The sequence below is a fragment of the Thamnophis elegans genome, chromosome 2 (assembly GCF_009769535.1).
Source record: "Thamnophis elegans isolate rThaEle1 chromosome 2, rThaEle1.pri, whole genome shotgun sequence".
Taxonomy (NCBI): domain Eukaryota; kingdom Metazoa; phylum Chordata; class Lepidosauria; order Squamata; family Colubridae; genus Thamnophis; species Thamnophis elegans.
The window spans coordinates 166755978-166781169 of NC_045542.1; the positions used below are offsets into that span (position 1 = coordinate 166755978).

At 45.6% G+C, this 25192-nt stretch overlaps 3 protein-coding genes across 3 annotated transcripts in view; 2 read left to right on the forward strand and 1 right to left on the reverse strand.

The window, feature by feature from the left end:
• Window positions 1-6595: 6595 nt before the first annotated feature.
• LOC116503661 (zinc finger protein 268-like) overlaps window positions 6596-25192 on the forward strand; it is a 30910-nt gene continuing 12313 nt past the window's right edge. The window contains exon 1 of the mRNA XM_032210219.1: window positions 6596-6765. The gene's annotated coding sequence lies outside the window, so the exon portion shown is untranslated. The remainder of the gene's footprint in view (window positions 6766-25192) is intronic.
• LOC116503663 (zinc finger protein 180-like) lies at window positions 8539-11387 on the forward strand. Its single transcript, XM_032210220.1, has one exon. The coding sequence runs from the start codon at window positions 9730-9732 to the stop codon at window positions 10570-10572; it is 843 nt and encodes a 280-aa protein (XP_032066111.1). The 5' UTR covers window positions 8539-9729; the 3' UTR covers window positions 10573-11387.
• LOC116502548 (zinc finger protein 345-like) lies at window positions 22642-24499 on the reverse strand. The gene has a single exon (XM_032208428.1). The coding sequence runs from the start codon at window positions 24391-24393 to the stop codon at window positions 22642-22644; it is 1752 nt and encodes a 583-aa protein (XP_032064319.1). The 5' UTR covers window positions 24394-24499.

Consider the following 25192-nt stretch of genomic DNA (forward strand, 5'->3'; position numbering starts at 1 on the left):
ATAAAATGAAATTCAATGGTGAAAAAAGTAAGGTTTTACATTTGGGCAAGAAAAACAAAAGGCACAGGTACAGTATACGTGGTACCTTGCTCAATAGTAGTAACTGTGAGAGGGATCTTGGAATCCTAGTGGACTACCATTTAAATACGAGCCAGCAATATGCAGCAGCTGCCAAAAAGCCAACAAAGTTCTAGGCTGCATAAACAGAGGGATAGAATAAAGATCATGTGAAGTGTTAATACCACTCTGTAAGGCCTTGGTAAGGCCACACTTGGAATACTGCATTCAGTTTTGTTCACCACGATGTAGAAAAGATGTGGAGACTCTAGAACGAGTGCAGAGAAGAGCAACAAAGATGATTAGGGGACTGGAGACTAATCTCCACTACAAAGACCTGAGGTTCTGGGAGATGAAGACAAGGCCATGGGAATGTCTAGGAGTGAAAAAAACAGCAAAGGAATAATTTGCTATCAAGCATCCTAAGGATATTCTTGAGCATGAAGTGCAGAAGGCTGATTTTAGCCTATTTCTAGGCTAACTAGGGAACCCCTTTAGGTGAGTCCCTTGCAGCCACAGCAAAAATACATAGAAGTTCACCCTAGGTGAGGAGGGGAAAATGGAAAGGTGAGGAAGGATTGGATTCAGAGGCAGCTCTCTCAGCCATGAATTGAACAATGAAAACGAATTCAGGGATGGAAGAAACGAGGGCAAAGAGATTAAAGGGCATCAGAAGGAGCCTTTTACCCGATGCTCTCTCCGGAGGAGGCTCGTCCAGAGCAACTCCCCGAAAAAACAGCACCTGGGAAGGATCGCGCCCTTTTCTCCCCGCCGATTTCCCAGCCGTTGAACACCAAGCCTCCTGGATCTGAAACAGTCCAAGAGAAAAGTGACGGGAAACGATCAGGAAGGGCCAGTCAAATAAATCATCATCACCATCATCTCCCCAAGGAGAAAATGGGGACTGCAGGAGCGATCGTAGCAGCGCCCCAATGAGCTGCATTGAAGGGTCTCCTGTCCGAGCATTTCTCAGGAAGGAAGAAAGGAAAGAAGGAAGGAAGGAGCTTTTTACCTGGCTCTCTTCCTCGCCCGAATTCCGCTTCCCAAGAGATGCACACAGGAAAGGATCCGCGATTGCCGCCAGCCACACTTCCTTCCTTCCCGGCCAGGCACGTGGATCTCTCTCCCTGGAACGACCTCAGGCAGGAATTGGCAGATCCCAAGCTGCAAGCTCTTATAGCTCATCCATTATTGTTGTTGTTGTTTATTAATCTCCCCAAGGAGAAAGTTGGTGACTGCAGGAGCCATTTGAGCAGCAGCCAAGAAGCTGCATTGAAGGTCTCCTGTCCAAGTATTTCCCCAGATGTGAAGAAGGAAGGAGGGAGGGAGCTTCTTAACTGGCGCCCTCAGGGAAGCGCGGCTCTGTTCCTCGTTCCAAGAGATGCGCGCAGGAAAAGATCCGCTTTCCTCGCAGCCCCGCGGGCTAAGCTTCCTTCCTTCCCGGCCACTCACGTGGATCCCCGGAACCATCCCAGCCAAAAGTTTCCAGAGCCTAACCTGGAAACGCTTATACCTCCTCCTCTCTCCGTCCAGCTCCTCTTATTCTCTAAAGGGCCGAGAGCTTCATCCAGTCCTTCATCCATCCAAGCAGGATCCCCCTGCTTGCTCCTCCCAGCCCCCGGCCTGGGATGGTGAGCTGGGGAGCGAATCCATTGCTTCTTTGCCTGAGGCAGCCAGAGAAACGGGGGGGGGGAGGGGGAGGGAGGGGACGAAGCCCAGGGAGGGGAAGTGGGGAGGGGATCGCCCTTTAAAACAGAGTTGGGAGGACCTTGGAGGTCTTCAAGTCCAACCCCGAGTCAGCCAGAGAAACGGAAGAAAGAGAGGGGATGAACCCCAGTTATTGGAGAAGGGAAGGTGGCTGCCTTATTCACTGATCCTAACAGGGCAGTATTCAACTTCCAGCATATCTCCTAAAATGACTAAGAATTGTTGGAAGAAATGTCCTTCTGGGTTCAGTTCCAAGTAGGGAAGAAACACTGGAAACATGGAGGCTGCTTGGAAAGATGGTTTAGTGGTGAACAGGGTCACATGGCTTGAGATGCCGAAGAAAAAGGTGATCACATGCTTCAAGATGTTGCCTGAAGAAGAAAGAGATGCTGAAAGACCCCCTTTGAGCTTTAAATCTGTGCTTGTATTCTGATTGGTTGTCAGGCTGATTGGTGCCATGGGGTCATACAGGGGCAGCTCTATAACGTGTGCTTTGAGTCCAAGTTTGGTTGAGCATTACCACTTCCCAGGTGCCCTATGGTGAGATGGGTAAAGGGCTAATACTATCATGCCTTAATCTCACCATTCTGGAGCGGAAGAGGGGAGAACTTTGTTATGTAGAATAGACAAGCTTGGGCATTTTAATGGCCCATTGACACAAGTGGGGGCTACAATCTCCACCTCAACATTTTCAATTTTCTCATCTCCCTTTAGAGCAGTGGTTCCCAAAGTGGGCAGAACCGCCCCCTGAGGGGCGGTGGGATGACTTAGGGGGGCGCTAAGATGCAAGGGGGGGCGGCAGGGGGGCGCTAAGAGGCAAAGGAGGTGGCAGAGGAGTACTGGAGATGGCCCCCTTGCAGGGCGCAATTCTGCCTGGAGCTCTGTTAGCCGCCAGTCATCTGAGCACTTCCAGCAGGGTGAAATTCAGTCTAACGTCCCAAAGACTGGAATGATTTTTCGCTTGCTTGCTTGGTCAGGAGGCATACGAGCATGTCAGGCTGGGGGGGGGGGGACAAAGGGGGGCAGAGAAAGAAGCAAAGAGCCTTTTGCCTGCATTTCTCCTCTGATGTGTGCTGTGCATGGAGAAGAGATGCGGGACTGAACGGGGCTGTCCTTGGGATTGGGAATTGGAATCCGATGTCACTGCACAAGAGCACTCGCCTGCCTCTCTCGCGCTTTTATAAATGGCTTTACTTCTGACTCCCTTTCTGACACAGGGAGAGGGGAAAAAACACAACATACTCCATCAATATTCCTAACAATGAACACTTCAATGAACTACTTGAAACTCCTCTTCTTGATGACCATATTCAACCTGCAGAGTTTCCAGGCAGGGCAAATTTGCATCATTTCTGGAGAACCTTTCCAAAAACATAAAGTGCAAAGAGCCTCTCTGGCTAGAGATACATCTCTAGGTAATGCATTATTGGTTTGGCCAATTCCACAGGAGCAGCAATCCCATATTCCTTTGCTTTCTGTTGATGAGCTAGAGCTTGAATGTGTTGCTCCAATCCAACTTTGAGTTAATTTTACCCAATGCAACGAGCCAAAGAATCGTGCCAAGTCAAGGAAAGTGGGGTTCAACATTTCATTCCTGTATAAAAGTAAACCTTGGGTTTTACTTTTGATTTTGGAGTTTCATGTGGAGTATTAGTAGTGCTTTATAAAGCCTTATTAAGGCCACATCTGAAGTACTGCATGCAGTTTTGGTCACCATGTTACAAAAAGATGTGGAGATTTTGGAAAAAGTGCAGAGATGAGAAACTAAGATAATTAAAAACCTGGAGAGTAAAACATGAAGAACGGTTGCAGGAATTGGGTATGGCCAGTCTAGAGAAAAGAAGGACTAGGGGTGACATGATAGCCGAGTTTCAGTATTTGAAGGTTGCAACAATAGAGGAGGTCAACCTGGAAGGCACCGGAAGAAGAAACAATGAATAGAAGCTGATCAAGGAGAGAAGCAAGCTGGAATTAAGGAGAGACTTCTTGACAGTGAGAACAAGTAACCTAATGCACGGGTATCAAACTCGTGGTGTTCCGTTGCTAACACATAACGTTTGATGATGCTTTTTCACTTCATGGAGCAGGAGTGGGCATGGACTCAATGTGACACATGCAGGCCTCCAGTTTGACACCCTTGAACTAATGGAATGGGTAGCCTTCAGAAGTTGTGGGTGCTCCTCCATCACTGGAGTTTTTTAAGAAAAGACTGGATAGCCAATTGCCTGAAATAGTACAGGATCTCCTGCTTGAACAGGGGGTTAGACTAGAGGACCTCCAAGGTCCCTTCTAGTTCTATTCTGATTGGTTTGATTGATTGATTGATTGATTGATTGGCTCAAAATCCACATTGAGCACACCTTCAGCAAGCTCTTTTATCCCATAAAGCCACAGTACGGTGCAAAAGTCTTAGGTCACCTCCCCCTTGTTGTTTTAGCAAAGCTTTCACAACCATTCCATAATTTTCAATCTTGAATACCATGTCTTGAATATCCAATGTTTGTTTGTTGTTTTCCCTTTGAGAGTGCCAGTGATACAAAAGTAAGATTTTATGTCTGTCAATTTCTGTGTCCTTTGGCATTTTGACTGGAATGATATGGAACGTTGGTCCAAGGTGTAAGAGCCAAGGTGGCGCAGTGGTTAAATGCAGCACTGCAGGCTACTGCTAGATCAGCAGGTCAGCGGTTCAAATCTCACCGGCTCAGGGTTGACTCAGCCTTCCATCCTTCCGAGGTGGGTAAAATGAGGACCCAGATTGTTGGGGGCTCTCTTAGAGAGGCCTGAAAGGCCTATGAAGCGGTATATAAGTCTACTGCTATTGCTATTGCTATTGGTCTTATTGGGAAGTTGCCAATGAATTACATTCATACAACATGTCTCTGTACAAGATGTCAAGCTCAAGCATAGGAGACAAGGAAGAAGCCCCCCGCCCAAAAGAGTGCAGGAATCCTACACTCAGGAGTCCCTGAGCCACAACACAGAGTTGATAATTATTTCACAATGGCAGCTAAACAATCTTTGTGATCCCCTGGCTTAAAACACATCACCATGAGACGACCTCAGGGAAGCAGTCCTCCGAAGGATTTTGCAGTAGTTTTGTAACTGTTTGAAGCCACAACGGCACTGAAAAAAGTTCCTTGTGGCTGTTTTTCACATTTATGACCATTGCAGCATCCACTACGAGACCAAAATTCAACCACTTGTCCACTGAATCATATTCATGACGGTTGCAGTGTCCCGGGTCTATGGGAATCCCTTTTTGATATCTTCTGACAAACAAAGTCAACGGGGGAAGCCATTTTTGCATAATAACCACATTACTAACTTTAACAACTATGGTGATTCATTTAATAACTGCGGCAAGAAAAGTCTTAAAATGAAGCAAAACCCATTTAACAAATCTCGCTTTTAGCAACAGGCATTTTGCACTCAGTTGTGGTTATTTGATGAGACTATCTAGGAGTCCCAGGCCAATCATTCAAATGATGCAAATCACACTGAAGGAATAAGCAGAGTGAAGTACCAATCACTGTTGAGTGCTCAAGTGTGTCTTGCACAAACCTGGTATAAAAGATAGACAACAGCCATTTTTGCATGAAATAGTAGGGCACATACAGGTGGTAGCAATGACAGCATGCAGGGTTCCAGTCTATTTAGTTTTAGAGGAGCAAAGTGGAGGGAGGTCACACTAAATATTTGCCATGTTACCCTCAGAAAGCTGTTTCTGAATTTTTGAATACTGCAGGCAACTGAATTTTCTGGTTGTATTCCAATGAGAGAGAGTCAGATATAACTGTACATGGTCATCCCACTCTTGCTACAACCACCACCTAATGTGGACCAGAAGGTTTTGCACACAATTGTACATTTTAGAATTTGCTCATCTTTTGCAACTTTTTCCCATTTTACTGAAGGTCTGCGCAGGTTAAACTAATATTCCGTAAGAAGTATGGAGAACTGTGCATTGAATTAACTGAGCTCTCTGGGTGTGCTTTTTAACCCGATAATGTAACAAAATAACAGATAATAATCAGTTCATTTAAGTACCAGTACTTTGCAGCCACAGCAACAATACATAGAAGCTGCTAACATTGGGTGAGAGGAAAACTGAAAAGGGTGGAAGGACCAGGGATTGGATTCAGAGGCAGATGATCTCAGCCATGAATTTACACATTAAAGTACCACAGAGCTGGTTGTTTTGACAGTATATGGCACAGTAAGGAAAGTACCAAGGTAGCCATGCCTACATCCTGTTGCAATGTATTTTTAGCAAGCTTGCTATGGTTTCCATATCACTCTTTCCCACACGTGTCCTTTATTTCAGTTATTTCAGAATACAGAATAACAGAGGTCTTCTAACCTCTATACCACCGGTATCAAACTCGCAGTGTCACATGACCTTTCACATTTTTCCCCTTCACGGAGCTGCGTTGGGTGTGGCCTACGTGTGACACATCTGTCCCATTGGCTGCCAGTTTTCTATACCATTTCAGACAAATGGTTGTCCAATCTCTTCTTAAAACCCTCCAGTGGTGGAGCAGACACAACTTCTGGAGGCAAGTCCTTCCTCTGTTTCATTGTTCTCAGTGTCAGGAAATTTCTCCTCAGTTCTAGGTTGCTTTTCTCCTCGATTAGTCGGTTGCTAGAAGTAAAAAACGACTTGATAGCATTTAATCAGTGGAAACTTGTTGCAAACGCCTTAGGTAGAAACTGGAGAATGATTTTTTTCTGCCTCCTATCTGGAGATGGTGCTCAAACAGGCAACACCTAAGCCTAGAAAGCGGATAATTGTTGAGCTTAAAGGAGTTAAAACCATCGAGTACTGTGTTGCTAGAAAGGTTGGAAAGCGACGGGAAGCGTAGAAGAAAGAAAGTCCAGTTGCCTTTTGAAAAAAGTACCTTTAAGACAGCTGAACTTCCTCTTCCGGATCACTCATGGGAGGAGAGTGGTGTGCAGAGCGGTTTTTTTTGCTCTTCTCATGATCGAAGCAGCAGCTGGAAGGTGAGTCCGGGAGTAAGTCGGGCTGTTTGGTTTCCTCCACGGCCTGGAAGCAAAGAAGCAACTGGGCTGAAGCATCTCAGCTGCTGCTGCAGGTTCCTTCCCTCCCTCCCCAAATTTAAGTCCACTGGTGCTGCACGCTGTGAAACTGGTGGCTGCAATTTCCCTTCTGATGGGAAGATTGTAAAAGTCTCCTTCCAGTGAAGGTTGATTCTTCGGGAATGGCTTCCCCCCAGAGGTTGTGGGTGCTCTCATCACTGGAGGGTTTGTAACAGAGCTGGGAGGGACCTTGCGGGTCTTCTATTCCGACGCCCTGATCAAGCAGGAGGCCCAATATCATTTCAGACAAACGTCTCGGTTTAAAAGCCACCAATGATGGAGCATCCACAACTTCTGAAGGGAAACCTTCCACTGGTTCACTGTTCTTAGTGTCAGGAAATTTCTCCTTAGTACTAGGCTGCTTCTCTCCTTGATGAGTGTCCATGCAGGTCCTTGTCCTGCCTCCAGGGGCTTTGGAGAATAGGATGACACCCCTCCCTCTTTTGTGGCAACTCCTCAAGTATTGGAAGATGGCTATCATGTCACCCCTAGTTTCCCACAGTCCTTGCATTGTTTTCTCTTTTTTATCCATGAAATTTTGCTTAGGCTCTGAATTTGTTAAAATCAGCTCTTCTAAAGTTTAAGACACTTGTTGGGTTATATTCTATTGCTTGTGTTTGCATTATATTGAATTCCAGTAAGATGTGGTCACTCGCCCAAGATTCCGACAACTTCAACTCCTTCTATCGCTTCCCTATTAGTAAGAATTAGATCGAGTATAGTTTTTCCACTAGTTCACCCCTCTATCTTTGGGATGACAAAGTTGTCAGCTAAGTTGGTTACGATCTATTCAATCTTCTGCTTGCTGTACACTTTGTCTCCCAGTTGATATCAGGGTAGCTAAAGTCTTCCATTATATCTTGATGTTGCCCTCTTAATATAATCCACATGTGTATTGAAAATGACAGATGAATAAAATTTACAAGTTTTTTAACTTCCAGGTCTTGCCAATAAGTATGATATTTCCTGTCTCATCCATGTATTAATCGGATTCAATTGTGCTTAATCCAGCACTTTCTAGAAAATAGCTATTGGCATCTTCATTGCACAGGTAATCCTCACCACTTCCTTCCTGAGCCTTCAAAGTTACTATGGCACACTAGAAGCAGATGTGCACCTGGTCCACAAAATTTGTGGTAATCCTAGCACTTGTTCCATGACCGCACTTCAGTAGTGACTCTGGTTTTGAAGGTGCAGGAAAAGGAATTGCACCAATTTGGGTTCTGCCGATAGTTGCACATTTATGATGGCGGCGGCATCCCACACTCATGATCCCCAGTTGTGACCTTCCCAGCTAGCTTCTGACAAGCAAAATCAGTGGATATACTGGCAGGAAGTTGCAAGTCACAGTCATATGAAATTGTCTTTAACAACCCACAGTAATTAGCTTAGCAACTACAGAGGAGCAGATATAAGTTGGCACTGTCATGTGACAAGATGCTTAATGATTGAGCTGCTTAGTGACGCAAATATCAGTTCCAATTGCAGGAGGTTAAGTGGGGACTACTTGAACAAGGATGTCACAAGAGGGGTTGTAGACAGTATTTTCTGCCCTTATGCAGCTGAGTATTTCCATGAACAAAAGTGGTGTATGCTTCTTCTTCTTTCACCTCATCTCTAACCATTTTATAAACAATTAAAGTTACACTTTTCTTTGCATCTACAGATGACCAGGATGGCAATAAGAGCACTTTGGACTAGTGTAAATAACAATCAGTGGTAAAAAGGGAAGAAAATCAAGCCAGAAATCAAAATATTTTCCATTTCCTGCAGAAAACCATACAAATCTGCTCTTCCTCCAGCAGCTGACAAAAGAGAGAAAATTGAGAAAGAATAAGCAGATTATGGAGAACTCAAGGATAAATTGAATGAGAGGTGAACGTAGATTTTATATCATTCAGCAAAAGAGGGATATATGTGGAAGTCCGTGGGGAGGAAGGCAGACAGTAATGCAGGCCTCTCTATGTGAGGAAGAAGACGACTTAAATGAAAGCACCACTAAACAAGACATTGTCCATAATTTTGACCTCCCCAAGTATATCAGCTGTGGAAAAGCTCCATAGATTTGCCTATTGTGTGAAAAGCACAGATTGCAAATCACAACTGATTATGTACTAGACGGGCCAGAAAGGAGAAAATCCATACAAATTACCCGATTGTGGCAAAAACTATGGTCACAACAGCTCCCTTGTGGTTCATGGAAGTATCACCACACAAGAGGGAAGTGCTCCCAATGTAAATGTTTTAGTGAGCATGGCAACATGGTGCTACATTAGATAACTCACAGGAGGGAGAAAACTTATGACTGCAGATTGTGAGAAAGTTACATTAGAAATTCTCAGGTCTTGAGACACTAAAGGATACACACACAGGAATAAAACCATTTGGACATCCTTTCTGTGGGAAAAGTTTCAGTGAGAATTCCACTCTGGTGAAACACCCAAGGACTCTCACAAAAGTGAAACCCTTTGAATGTCATGATTGTGATAAAAAATTTAGTCACAATTTTAGTCTGGTGACACATCAGTAGATTGACTCCAGGGAGAAACTGTATGAGTATCCAGATTGTTGGAAAAACAACATTAGAAATTTCCATCTGAAAAGACACCAGACAACTCTCACAGAAGAAAAACCCTTTGAATGTCCTGATTATGGGAAAGTCACAATTCCAGCCTGGTGATACATCAGAAGACTCACATAGGAGATAAATGCTTTGAATGTCCTGATTATTGGAAAACTTTCAGTTATGATTCCAATTTGTGAAACACTAGAGGAAACCATAAAGGAGAAAAACCCATTCAATGTCCTGCGTGTGGGAGAAGTTTCAATAGTAATTCCCACCTGGTAATACAGCAGAGGATTCACTCCATGGAGAAACCTTATAAGTGTGGAGATTGTGGGAAAAGTTTCATTAGAAATTCCCACCTCCTGAGACACAAGACCACACACACAGAAGAGAAACTCTTTGAATGTCCGGACTGTGGGAAAAGATTGAGTGATAATTCCAGCCTCGTCAAACACCAAAAGACTCACACAGGACAGAAACCTTTTGAATGTACTATCTGTGGGAAAAGCTTTAGCAAAAATTTCAGTCTGGTGACACACCAGAGGACTCACACAGGAGAGAAACCCTTTGAATGTCCTGACTGTGGGAAATGTTTCAGTTGGAATTCCAATCTGGTAAGACACCAGAGGACTCATACAGGAGAGAAACCCTTTGAATGTCCGCTTTGTGGGAAAAGTTTTAGTGATAATTACAGCCTGGTGACACACCAGAGGACTCACACAGGAGAGGAACCCATTGAATGTCCTATCTGTGGGAAAAGTTTTTACAAAAATTTCAATCTTGTGACACACCAGAGGACTCACACAGGAGAGAAACCCTTTGAATGTCCTATCTGTGGGAAAAGCTTTTGTCAGAATTCCGATCTGGTGAGACACCAGAGGACTCACACAAGAGAGAAACCCTTCAAATGTCCTGATTGTGGAAAAGGTTTTAGTCAGAGTATCAGCCTACGGAAACACCAGATGACTCACACAGGAGAGAAACCCTTTGAATGTCCTATCTGTGAGAAAACCTTTAATCAGAATTCCAATCTGGTGACACACCAAATGACTCACACAGGAGAGAAACCCTTTGAATGTCCTATTTGTGGGAAAACCTTTAATAAGAATTGCAATCTGGTGAGACACCAGAGGACTCACACATGAGAGAAACCCTTTGAATGTCTTTCCTGTAGGAAAGGTTTTTGTGATCATTCCAGCCTGGTGAAACACCAGAGGACTCACAGGTGAGAAACCATTTGAATGTCATATCTGTGGGAAAAGCTTTAGTGATAATTCTAATCAAGTGAGACACCAGGACTCACACAGGAGAGAAACCCTTCGAATGTCCTGATTGTGGGAAAGGTTTTAGTCTGAGTTCCAGCCTATGGACACACCAGAGGACTCACACAGGAGAGAAACCCTTTGAATGTCCTGATTGTGGGGGAGTTTTCAGTCAGAATTTCAATCTGGTGGCACACCAGAGGACTCACACCGTGGAAAAATCTTTGAATTGTTGAGTCTGCGATCATTACTTCAAGCATAAATCATCCCTTATTGCACACAAGGTAATTCATATGAGGAAAGATAGATGAGTGTAGAGAATGCTTGAATTTCATTTGTGATCTCCCAGTATACATGAGAAATTGATTGTTTTAATTTTGGCCTGATTAATTTTGCTCAAACATTTCTCATGATTAAATTTGTAAGTGGAGTTAAAAGGAAAAGGAAAAATGGCTAACTACTAGTTTCTGGTTATCAGCAAAACTTTTGGATATTTCCTTTTCCAAAAGTAGAGGAATTCCTCAAAAAGGAATTGTGGGTGGAGCTTTTGTCTGCTGATTATGGAATTCCCACATGTGGAGTTTCAGTCTTCTACCTTGATTTCACCTGATTTTCAGCCCCAGAATTCCACAGCCCGCATATAAGCAGTTCTCAAGATATAACTATTATGGGCTTTGAATTAAGGTTGCAGGTTGCAATGGCTCTTAAGTGAAATTGTGTCACGCCCCACTCCACTCCATAATTAGGAAAGAATGCTAAGAGACTCCATGGGTTGGAAATCCAAAGTACTTTTACTAATTATAAATGGTAAGTGAGCAGTAGTGAAGCAAAATCTGAATAATATGGTGCGAAAGCAATTGATATATAGGAAAGCCCGTTCCCCTCCCCTTAGGATCAAAGCTCCAGTCCAATCATAAGTCCTTCAAATGTCAGGTGTGAGATAACTTCAAAAAGACAGGCCGAAGATGGAATGTGTAGGCCGTTGATGCAGGCGGGAAACACGTACGCATGCGCAATCCCAACGACTGGTACATCCTAGAACATTCCTCCAGCATTCCTCCAGCACATCAATTAAATCCCTCCCACATACACGCCCCCCCCCCCTTCCCGTTTCATGGCAGCTGAAGCAACAGCAAAGCAGAAGCTGACATCCGGCCGTCCCCCGGAAAAAGGCTGTCAGGCCTGGAAGAAAAAAAACAAACAAAACAGACAAATAACAAAACAAATGAAAGAGGGAGGGGAGAAGAGTCAAGGCTTGTCGGGATAAGAAACATAAAATTTCTGGAGTAAGCGGGGGGCACGAACGTGGGACTTATCAACCCATTCCGTGTGGGAGGGGGGAAAATGTTTCCAAGCCACAAGGTATTGGATGCGATTACGGTGCCTACGGGAATCAAGAATGTCACGAACTTCAAAATGATGTTCTCCATCAATAAGTAACGGAGCAGGTGGAGGGTCATCGGTGGGCCGTAGGTTGGACACCCGAACTGGTTTGATGAGGTTGATGTGGAACACTGGGTGGATACGGTTGAGATGCTTGGGTAATTGCAAACGAACAGAAACAGGATTGATAATTTTCACAATGGGGAAAGGGCCAACATACTTGGGTCCCAATTTCTTAGATTTTTGTGTAGTATGCAAGAATTTCGTGGACAAAAACACTAAATCTCCAACGTGGTACTCATAGGGCTGAGAGCGTTTCTTATCAGCTTGCTTCTTATGAGCCTTATGGGCAGCGTCCAAGGTGGAAAGAGTCAGGGGCCAAAAGCGACTGAGACGTTCACTCCAGTCTGCAACGGAAGGAACCTGAGGCTGGGCCGTAGGCAGTTCGGGAATAGGAACAAAATCCTGGCCGTAAACGACCCGGAAAGGGGTGAAACCCGTGCTGGAGTGAACCGAATTGTTATAGGCTACTTCAGCATGTGGTAACAAGTCAACCCAATCGTCCTGTTGATAATTGATGAAACAACGTAAATATTGTTCAAGGACGGAATTAGTACGTTCACAGCCGCCATTAGTCTGAGGATGGTAGGCGGAGCTAAGGCCTTGGGCGGAACCAATGCGAGCGAGGAACTCCTTCCAAAATTTAGATGTGAATTGGACTCCACGATCGGAGATAATACGGTCGGGAACCCCATGTAATCGGTAGATGTGGGAAAGGAATAGTTTAGCCAACGCCTTAGCGGAAGGAATTTTGTGGCAAGGCACGAAATGAACTTGCTTGGAAAACAAATCAGTGACCACCCAGATGACGGTGTGCCCCTGGCTCTCGGGAAGCTCAACAATAAAGTCCATAGAAATCTCCTTCCAAGGGGCAACCGGGCGGGCGACGGACTGTAGAAGTCCCTGCGGTTTTCCCGGCGGCTTTTTGGCGGTAGCGCAAACCGGGCAACTGGCCACATAAAGTTCAATGTCCTTTTTTAAAGAGGGCCACCAGAATTGTCTCTTTACGAGGTGCAAAGTTTTTACGAACCCAAAATGACCCGCCATCCTGGAGTCATGAGCGCGACGAAGGACGACAAGTCGTAGGGAAGCGGGGATGTATAATTTAGCACCAATCCACGGTAGATCGTCCCTCATGGTGCACTCGTCCCGATGGGCCAGGAACCAGTCGTCTTGAGGAAGAGCCGCTTTGAGGTCAGAAAGTAGATCGTGAGGCACTTCCTTTTGAGCTTTGGTCTGTTGACGTGTGAGTACCGGAGCTGCCAAGAGCGGTTGGACGATACTCAGTTTGGAACAATTATACTGAGGTAACCGGGACAAAGCATCGGCCATGAAGTTCTTCCCGCCCGGGATATACTTTAGAGTGAAATTGAAACGGTTAAAATATTGTGCCCAACGCATCTGTTTGGGGGAGAGGCGACGAGGTGTGCGCAACGCTTCCAAGTTCTTGTGGTCAGTCCACACCTCAAATGGGTGTTTAGAGCCTTCGAGGAAATGGCGCCAAGTAGCGAGGGCCCAACGGACCGCAAAAGCCTCTTTCTCCCAAACCGCCCAGCGCCGCTCCGTGTCAGTGAGTTTACGTGAGGTGTACGCGCAAGGCTGTAAGTTACCTTGGTCATTGGCTTGTAGCAGAACGGCCCCAACGGCGACATCACTGGCATCAGCCTGGACGACGAACGGCTGGTTGAGATCAGGATGTTTAAGAACTGGTTCAGCGGCAAAAAGGCGTTTAAGCTTTTCGAATGCCGCCTGGCATTCCATGGTCCAGTCCAAAGGCTTATTGGGTTTAGGCTTCGGGTCGCCTTTAGTCTTGAGCAAATTAGTAATAGGGAGAGCAATGTTGGCAAAAGAGGGAATAAATTGACGGTAGAAATTAGCGAAACCCAAAAATTTTTGCAATTGTTTACGAGTTTTGGGTGCGTCCCATTCAGTGACCGCCTTCACTTTTTCAGGGTCCATTTCAACGCCATCAGAGGAGATACGGTAGCCCAGATAGTCAATAGTCGTTTGGTGAAACTCGCACTTAGACAATTTGGCATACAGGTTGGCAGCACGGAGTTTTTTCAAAACAGTGCGCACCAGATTGACGTGGTGGTCGTAAGAGCGGGTATAAATGAGGATATCGTCCAGATATACGATAACGCCCTTATAGAGATGATCGTGCAGGATCTCATTAATAAATTGCATGAACACAGCAGGAGCCCCCTGTAGGCCAAAAGGCATAACTCGGAACTGGAAACAACCAAGAGGGCAGTTGAATGCGGTCTTCCATTCGTCCCCTTCCTTAATGCGTACTCTATAGTAAGCTTCTCGCAGGTCCAATTTTGTGAAGATGCGGCCCTTCCCAAGTTGCGCCAACAAGTCCCTCATCAATGGGAGTGGGTAGAGGTTTTGAGTACAGATCGCGTTAAGGTTGCGAAAATCACAGCATAAACGAAGAGACCCATCTTTCTTTTCACGAAACAGTACAGGGGCAGCCACTTTGGGTCGGGCCGGTTCAATGAAACCACGTTTCAAATTTTTGTCAATGAAAGAACGCATCTCCTCCATTTCCCTGGGTGACATGGAGTAAATGCGGGGTTTTGGGAGTTTGACCCCGGGCAAAATGTCAATGGAGCAATCAGTAGGCCTGTGGGGGGGTAGAATGTCCGAAGATTGCTCGCTGAAGACGTCCTTAAGATCCAAATATTCTTTCGGGATTTTGTCCTCTCCTGCAATCCTCTCCTGCCCTCTAGCGGCGACTTCAGGAACGTTAGTGACTTCAGGTTGGTCCGGAGAGCCCTCCCCCACTGGAGGCACCTTCGAGCGAACACGCAAGCGGCCTGTCCGCCAATTTATGTGAGGGTTCCACTTCCGGAGCCATGGGATGCCCAAAATGAGTGGCCTGTCCATGCCAGGCGCGACCACAAAAGAGATTAATTCAGTATGGGTACCCATTCTCATTTCCAAAGGCTCAGTAAAAAAATGGGCGCCCCCCCCCCCGCAATCGATCCATCTATTTGGCAAAACACAATCGGGGTTTTCAAAGTGCGCAATTTGATGCCCAATTTTTCTACCATGGCTGGATTGATCATGGATCGGGAACAGCCGGAATCAAGTAAAGCTAGGAGGGTGGCAGGGGTCCCTTCAGGAGGGACTTTCAATTCAATAGGGATTAGAAGGGGCCCCTTGTTTGAACTCACCCAGCGAGGCGATGTGTCGTCATCAGAGTCCTCAGAAGAAGAGGAGTTAGCATCTGCGTCATCCTTTAATGGTTGGGCAAAAGGAGGGGGGTTGGTTTCCCCAGCGAACGCCGTTTCCTTCTTCTTCTTTTCAGAGCCTCTGGCAGGCTTTTCCTCACGTCTGGGAGGGGGTTGGGCAGAGAGGGGCAATTTAGCCCGGCATTCGGGGGCGGTGTGCCCAAGCTTGCCACAGCGAAAGCATGTTAAAGGTCTGGAGGAGCCAGAAGGGGGCCCCCTCGTGTCGCCTCGTCGTTTGGAAAACGATTGAGTAGTAGGAGGGGGGAGGGACCTGGCAGCCCTCTCTTTCCGCTTCCTTCTTTCTTCTGTGGCATAACGCAGACGGATCAAGTCAAGCTCGGCGTCTGCAGCATGCTCAAACCAAGTGATTAAACGTCTTGGCAGGTTACGATTGACACATTGTTGATAAATGTCGGCGTTCAACCCTTCAGCAAATCTGTCCAGAAGCGCATCCTCCCCCCAGCCTCTCATGTATTGGGAAAGACACTGAAATTCCTGGATGTATTGGGCGACAGGTCTATCGTCTTGGTCGAAGGTTAAAAACTTCAATTTGTTCCGCTTCTCAGTTAACGGGTCATCAAAACGTTGGCGGAAAGCCTCCATAAAACGGTTGAAATTCCCCAAGAGGGGAGAGCCAGACATGTGCAAAGCAGTCGACCATGTAGCCGCCTCACCATCCAAAGATAAAAGAATCATTCTGACCCTTAAAGTGTCAGATTCAAAGTCCCGGCCATAAATTTCCATGTAGTTAAACACCTGCATAAGAAAGGAGGGAAGGCTAGTAGAATCCCCCTTAAAACGTACAGGCAAGGGAGGGATTTTAGCCATTCGATGTCTTCGGGGGGGAGGCTGGGGGGGAGGTCCTCTTTGATCAGCAAAACCTCTAGCCGCAGGGGGAGACACGGGCTGAGGGGGGGGTGGGGGAGAATCCTGGCGTGGGTAACGTTGCCAATTTCTCCAGTCTCTTTCCTCCTCCCCCCTTCTCTCCTCCAAAAATGTTTGACCCCAATAATCAGGTAATTCACTCCGATGGGGTTTTCTCATCGGCCCCTGGTGCTGATAGCTTCTCCATTCTCCTTCATCGCCCCCTCTTCTTTCCCCACAGTACCTTTGGCTCCAATAGTCAGGGAACTCACTCGCCTGAGGTTTTCTCACGGCACCTGGCTCCAGCGAAGTTTGTTGATGTGGTCTTTGGGTGAGCCCAGCATTCCAGCTTGTCTCTATCTCTCTTTGCCCCACTGAAGTTGACCAGCGGGGTGGGGGGGAGGGTTCAGGCTGACTGGAAATTTGCAGTTGAAATAAATCTTCGTGCAAAGGTCGGTCAGACGGGCTGGGCTGGTGTAAAGAAAGGTCGGGAGGTCCTAGTTCACTGGAATCCGCCCCTCCAACGGCGCCCTCCTCTTCTCTGGTCGGAGAAGACATTATTTCCCTTCTCGGTAGACGTAAATCTCCTGGAAAGGGATATATTCAGATTTTGCTTCTTGTCACGCCCCACTCCACTCCATAATTAGGAAAGAAGGCTAAGAGACTCCATGGGTTGGAAATCCAAAGTACTTTTACTAATTATAAATGGTAAGTGAGCAGTAGTGAAGCAAAATCTGAATAATATGGTGCGAAAGCAATTGATATATAGGAAAGCCCGTTCCCCTCCCCTTAGGATCAAAGCTCCAGTCCAATCATAAGTCCTTCAAATGTCAGGTGTGAGATAACTTCAAAAAGACAGGCCGAAGATGGAATGTGTAGGCCGTTGATGCAGGCGGGAAACACGTACGCATGCGCAATCCCAACGACTGGTACATCCTAGAACATTCCTCCAGCATTCCTCCAGCACATCAATTAAATCCCTCCCACATACACGCCCCCCCCTTCCCGTTTCATGGCAGCTGAAGCAACAGCAAAGCAGAAGCTGACAAATTGCTTTCCTTAACTACCCGAATCCCCCTGCTCTCCCTGATGCAGCCATTAATCAAATGTTTGAGTCGCTAAGCAGAACACAGTCTACTCAGAGCTGGGAAAAACTCCTTGGAGGCCTAGTGCAGGGCTAGGCCTGCCTGCCGTAGGAATCTCTAGGCCACCCCCACCCTCCAAGACATCCTTTTGCTTTGTTTCCTAACCCTTGAGTCTCCTTGGCCCTTCACTCTCTTCCCCAGGGTCCCACCCCACCCGACCTCACACTCTCCTCCTTACCTTTTGAAGATCTCTGAACCTCATATTGGGGAGGGAGGGAAGGACATATATCAATGATGGCTAACGTTTTTTGGATTGCGTATCCAATGTGGGAGGAGGGCAGTGGGGTTGTGCATGGGCACGGCCACACCCATAATGCTATGCATGTGACCCCAGCACGCATGTGTGTGTGACTAGTGCTTCCCCCCCATTAACCATACCACTTTGAAGCAGAAGAAAACTTCTGAACTAGGAAATATTTAATATCTAACTATTTAAAAGGTCTGAGCGGGGAAATATTTAAGCCCTCCATTTAAAAGTACCCATATATGAAGTTCAGAAGAAAAACTACTTCTACGCAGTACAGATAGTCCTTGACTTTCAACATTTCATTTAGTGACCATTCAGTTACAACTGCAATTTACAAAAAGTGAGTTATGACCGTTTTTTGCATTTACGACTGTTCAAGCATCCCCATGGTCACGTGATCAAAATTCAGACACTTGGGAACTGACTCACATTTATGACCGTTGTAGTGTGCTGGGGTCATGTGATCACCTCTTGTGACCTTCTGACAAGTAACGTCAACGGGAAAAACTAGATTCACCCGTGTTGCTAATTTAACAACTGTGGTTATTCACTTAACTGTGGCAAGGTCACAAAATGGAGCAGATTGCACTAAACGTGACTGACTTAACAACAAAATTTTTGGCCTCAATTGTTGTAAGTTGAGGACTACCTGTACAAACTATTTCTCCTATAGTAAAACAGTTTCAAGCCTATCGGAGCATGCTTGAAGTCTGCAGAAAGAAGGTTCCTGGCGTTTTCCCCATTTCCTCCTCAAGAATTTTTCTTGCCTTCGTGTTGAAAGAAGGAAGGAGATTCTTCTGGACTCAAAAGGCACTTTTGGTTTTTCCTTATCTTTCCTGCTGCAGCCGCCTTACCAGACGTGCCCACGCCTCACACATTGGGATTGTAAGCAACAACTTTATTGTGTAGAAAAAGTAACACAAGGAAATCTCTCTGAAAGTCTTTGTACCCCAGTAACGTCCACTGAAGGGCTTTTACACAGCATTTGCCACACAGTTTACAAGTCAGAGTCAGAAAGAATTTTCTCATCTCCCTTTAGAGCAGTGGTCCCCAACCCCCGGTCCGCAGACCGGTGCCGGGCCGTGGAGTACCTGGCACCGGGCCGCGCAGCGACCGGGGGCCATGATCACTGTTCCCTCTAAGGTGCGCGCCTGCGCGGCCGCACACGTCGCAAAAAAAGCCCGCGCAGTAGATTCTATCTGCCGCGCCGAGTTTTCTGTAAAGCAAACATGGGGAAGTCCTTTGCAGGCGGCTAGAACTGGCCGCCTGCAAAGGACCTCCCCAGACTTGTTTTGATGAGCCGCCAGTCCTCTTGCTTCTTCTCCTTCACCGGCAAAGCTCCCGCTGGCGCCCTGCCCATGGCAGTGGCAGTGCCTCTGCAATTGGCGCTTGACGCTTGGAAGGTTGCGCAAATGTCCAGCAGACGCGACAGCAGTTCAAACTGTGGCTCTCTTAGGTGCTCAGGCATGAAACTGTGCCGCTCACACACTATACTTTTCCGCTCACACTGAAAAAAATTAGAGGGAACATTGGCCATGATCGCTGCAGCGGCTGGGGGCCATGATCGCTGCAGCGGCCAGGGGCCATGATCGCTGCAGCGGCCGGGGGACATGATCGCTGCAGCGCAAAGGCTCCTGGGCCGTGCGCAAAAGCTCCTGGGCCCTGCGCAAAGGCTCCAGGGAAGTTTAATCAAAACAATCTGATATATAAACAATGTGTCGTCGCGAACAACGCCCCCCACCCCTGCGCGCGCTCAGCGGGCCACGGTAAAATTATCAAAGGCTGACTGGTCCGCGGCGATAAAAAGGTTGGGGACCACTGCTTTAGAGCATTGGTTCCCAAAGTGGGCGGTGGGATGACTTAGGGGGGCGCTAAGAGGCAAAGGAGGTGGCAGTGGAGTGCTGGAGATGCCCCACTTTGCTGCCTGGGGCTCTGTTGGCCGCCAGTCATCTGAGCACTTCCAGCAGGGATGAAATTCAGTCTAAGACTGGAACGATTTTACGCTCGCTCGCTCGCTCAGGAGGTATACGAGCATGTCAGGCTGGGGGGGGGGGGCAAAGGGGGGCAGAGAAAAAAAGAGAAGAACCTTTTGCCTGCATTTCTTTTACTTCTGACTCCCTTTCCGGGACTACACTGCGAGCCACCTCCGCAAGGATTGCATTGCATCGCAGTGCGCATGTGCAACGGAGCCAACCCCTCCCCCAATCCCTCTTGCACCCACTCCACATGGATGCACCACTCTCGCCTGCCTCTACCCCTCCCACCTTAGAAATGCAACACAGGTAAACATCCGGTGGGGGGGGGGAGAGAGAAGCTAGCCCCCCTCTTCCTCCTCGACCTCGCTCCATTCGTAGAAGTGGCCTTAAAAAGCGAGGAGCGGGAGGAAGGGTACTTGGGGGGATTTCTCAAACTTTGAGTTACAAATTAATCTAATTGAACACTGAAATATAGGGGAGATTGTGGAAAAGGGATAAGCATTTCCAACATATTTAAAAGGTAAATTAAAAAGTGGTTTAATTACCGTCTAAAGTTGGTTATTGTCACATACAGGAAAAAACAAAGCAAAACAAAATTATGATAGAACAACGTCCCATATTAGAAGAAAATGCTGTCCAAATGTTCCAGTATTCCAAACAAGATGTTTTATAACCAAATGGAGTCAAAACACTGCAGTTTTTTTTAATAAAGTGCCCTTCCTATCTTGATATTTATGCACAGTGAGACCTTTGTCACAGATAAACCTGGATAATGGAATCACTCTTATGTTGTGTGAGTATACATGAGCTGCAAGACTTGTATCTTGCCATAGTATCATCTACAGTTCCATAAGTACTACTAGGATTTTGACCAGCTGCTGGGCACCAATATATTGAGGAATACGGAAAGACTGATCACGTGGGGCAGTCTAATGAGCATTTCTGAAATGGCAGATACCACAGAACAAAGTCTTCTTCCTTCTCTACCCCCACCCCAACCTGTTATTTTGAAAAAAAAAAAAAGGCAGCAGTGTGTATGTGAATTATCAGGCATGCACTGCATTACACAGAATTTACTGAACAGTGAAGTAGTTACTAAATTTTACTGAGTTTACTACGTTACTAAGGTTCTTGAAAAATGACTATCAGACTTTGAGAACCTGGTATCACTGGATCATGTTCAACAATTGTGTTGAATTAACATTAACTAAAAAGGTTTTTAAATTGGATTTTGAATAAATGTGCAATTAATTGTTACAGTTTTGAATTTTACTGTTACTATCTTCCTTCCGTCGTACAAACCGCCCGGTCACATGATCCCCAGCCATGCCCACCAAGCCACGCCCACAGAACCGGTAGTAAAAAAAAATTGAATTCCACCACTGGGTGGGAGGCACTGAGGATCAGTTTGTAGCACCAAGGGGGCGGTGGACTGAAAAAGTTTGGGAACCACTGCTTAAAGTAATTCCTGCCTGTTTTACATCTTAGCCTTCCTGCATACCAGTATGTGTAATACAGAGCTCAGCCAAGCTATTTATCCTAATGTGTACACAGAGAAATCTCATCAGTTTTCTAAATTTTTCTAAATGTAACTTCAGCAGTAATATAGCATAGCTTTCAATATACTTCCTATTTCCAGCATACTACTTCTTTTTTGAGGTCTTCAAAACTCTCCTATTCGTGCCTTTTGCCTTCTCCCATAGTACATTTTGAGTTTTTAACTTTTTATTTAGAAGATTCAGGGGTCTCGTAACGCTTATAATCCTTTTCTTGAAGACCAAGGAAATATTGACCATAATTCTTTTTCCCTTTTCAGTTTATTGGACACCTAAAGACTTTGCAGCAGGAAGGCACTATAAATAACAACAGACCATAATTCCATAAATTTAGGCCAAGGACCGCCAAACTTGGCAACTTTAAGACACGTGGACTTCAACTCCCAGAATTCTCCAGCAAGTAAAGGAACCTGGTTTTTAAGCATGGCGAGCTAAGGAATTCTGGGGGTTGAAGTGCACAAGTCAAAAAAGGACCAAGATTCCCTGCTCCTGTTTAGACTCTGGCCTTCCAATTGTCAAAGATCTATTGTGCATCTGGCCTTTTCCAAGGAATCTTAGGCCTCTTCACCAACTTCCCCCTTTTGAGATTTTAAAGCAAGGAACTATTCACTATAATTCTTTCTCCATTTCCAGGGTGTTGAACATCAAAAGACTTTACAGTAGGAAAGCACTAGAAACAACTACAAACTATAATTCCACCCATCTAAGTCATCACTCTCCAAACTTGGCAACTTTAAGACTTGTAGACTTCAACTCCCAGAATCCCCTAGCTAGCATGGTAAGAGGAATTCTGGGAATTGAAGTCCAGAAGTTGCCAGGTTTGGAGACCCATAAACTAGGCCCCAACCGATAATTTTGGGCTTTAATTGTGGTCATAAGTCAAAGGCTGCCTGTATATTCTAAAGCTGGTTCCCTAAATTGTCCAATTTGCTGACAAAAAACAGCCTATATCTGAACTGTATAAACGTAGCCTTTTAACTACTGTGTAAGTTTGGGTATAAATTTTAAAAAAAAACATAATATCATATCTCAGACTAGAAATCAGTGAAACACAACCAATGTTAGCGCCATCCCTCCACTTATTACTTATGACAAAACTCTCGAGCCTTGTATTGGTTCAATAGTTCATTCTCTTCCGTCACTTTGTCCCAGCGAAGTGCTCACTGAAGATCCCATTTCTCTTTAGTCATCCCAGTTCTGACTTTCTCCACATGGGTGTAGTTGTAGATCCACTGTTGATTCCTTCCAACATTAGGGAAATATGGATGGTTGTCAACACCAGTTCTGCACCTCACCACTTAGGTTGCAATGTTTCCTCCTGAAATATTTCACCATCTTCCCTATACAATGTCTAAGCCAGCTTTCTGCACCCTAAGGTTGTCTGAATGTCTTATGCCAAAGGTGCTTTTTTCAGGTGAACGGGTGCGGGACGTGTGAGGCACATCCCCCTGCCCCACCCTAGCTTGATTTTTACGCCTTACATCATCTTTTCATGCTGTGGGTCTTCTTATGGTAATTAAAGACACTCCCAGTTCTGAATTTATTTCCACACTCTACACACTGATATGGCTTCTCCCCTGTGTGGATTCTTTTATGCAGCATAAGATTTCTCCCATCTTTGAAACTCTTTCCACAGTCGATGCATTTAAACAGCTTCTCTCCTGTGTGGATCCTATTGTGGGAGGTAAGCTGGGCACTCTCACTAAAACATTTTCCACACTCCAGGCATTTATAGGATTTCTTCCCTGAGTGAAGCCTTCTATGGCTCTCATGACATGTATATGGTTTCTTTCCAGTGTGGATCCTCTTGTGGCTATAAAGGTAACCACTTCTTCTGAAACTCATGCTGCATTCTGTGCACTTAAAGGGTTTCTCCCCTGTGTGAATCCTTTTATGGATCGTCAGTTTTCCAGAATCACTGAAGCATTTTCCACACTGCTGGCACTGATATGGTTTCTCCCCAGTGTGGGTTCTGCTGTGTAGGATACAGCTTTTTTTTGCATTGAAGCTCTTTCCACAAATGCGGCATTCATATGGTTTCTCCCTGGTGTGGAGCCTTTTGTGGGAAGTGAGGGACCTCAAACTGGTGAAGCATTTGTCACATTCGGTGCACTTATAAGGCTTTTCACCCGTGTGGATCCTTTTATGGATATTAAGGTGACTTGTTTGACTGAAGGGCTTCCAACACTCGGTGCATTGATACGGTTTCTCTCCACTGTGGATATTTCTATGGGAAGTTAAGTGGCTGGATTTACTGAAGCTCTTTCCACACTCCAGGCATTTGTACGGTTTCTCCCCTGTGTGGGTCCGTTTGTGGGTATTAAAGCTGCTAGAATTGGCAAAGCACTTTCCACACTGCAGGCATTGAAAGGGCTTCTGCCCTGTGTGGATTCTGTGATGGGCAGTAAGATGACCAGATAAACGGAAGCTCTTTCCACACTCCATGCATTGAAATGGTTTTTCCCCCATGTGGATCCTCTCATGTGACTTAAGATGAACTTTTTGACTGAAGCTTTTTCTACAGTGCAAGCATTTATAACGTTTCTCCCCTTTATGTATCCTATTATGTAAGGCTAGAGTGTCACGTCTGTTGAAGCTTTTTCCACACTCCAAACATTCATAGGGTTTCTCCCCTGTGTGAATCCTCTTATGGTGAGTAAGGGCACTGGAGGTCCTGAAGCATTTCCCACATTCTGTGCATTTATACGGCTTCTCTCCAGCATGGATCCTCTTCTGTAAATTGAAGTTGCCTTTTTGTGCAAAATTCTTTCCGCACACTGTGCAATGATATGGCTTTCCCCCTGTATGGATCCTATTATGGTAAGTGAGGTCACTTGCAGAGCGGAAGCTCTTCCCACATTCCAGGCATTTACATGACTTATTCCCAGTGGGGCTTTTTTTCTGGGAATTTGGTTCATTGCTCCAAGTAAACATCATTCTACCCTCCCTGCGTTTCTGCAACTTCTCCTCTCTGTGGATGCTTTGGTGGGAAGTAAGGGAGGCTCTGCTTTTGAAGGACTTTCCCCTATTAATCCATTGATGCTGCTTCGTCTCTTCATGGACCCTTTTGTGTGAACTCAGATGATTTTTCTGCCTGAAGGTCCTTCCACAATCCAGACATTTGTGTGGATCCTCTGCTTTGTGAGTCTTTTTATGCAATGTAAGAGAGCGGCTTGTACCAAAACCTTCTGCACACTCCGTACATTTGTACATTTCCTTCTTGTATTCTTTCATGTAAAGGAGGAGGAGGGCTCCTTCTGGATGCTGCCTGCTTTCATCTTGTTTCTCTCCAGAAAGGCTTTCACAACAGTCACATAATTCCGATCCATCTCAAAGTGTTTTCCCACACCTTGGACACACTTCTTTTTCTTGGCAATCATCTGTGTCCAATAAGACATTGTTATCTGCATATGGGAAACTAGTATAATTCTCCAGCTCAACCGTTAACAGGTTTTCCTCACAACTTTGCTTTCCATCCATCTTTTCTGAAACTTCCTTTTTCTCTTTTGGGAAAGCTACTACTGCCTCTTGGCCAGAATCCGCCATCTCCCATCCATCACCTGCTTGCAACAGAAAAAAGAAAAAAGGTTAAGACAAACTTAGGTGTAAAGGGGATCAAGCACCATTGCTCTATTTGAATATTTATCAATATTCTTCCAAACTCCCATTTGCCCAAAACATTGCTCTATACTTGTTGATATAAGATTTGACCTTTGGCTACTACTGTAAATATAAATATCTTAAGAGAATCCGTTACCTAAGGAGGCCATGTTCCTCTTGTTTTCCAGCATGACCTCTTGGTATAAGGCTTTTTGCTTAGAATCCAGCAGGGCCCACTCTTCCACGGAGAAAAACACAGCTACACCCTCAAGCGCTACCAATTCCTGACACAGGGAGAAGGAAAAAATACCACGTATTCCATGAATATTCCTAACAATGAACACTTCAATGAATTACATGCAAGTGGTTCCCATCTTCAAAAAAGGAAAATAAATAGATCCAGGAAACTACAGACCTATCAGCCTGACATCAA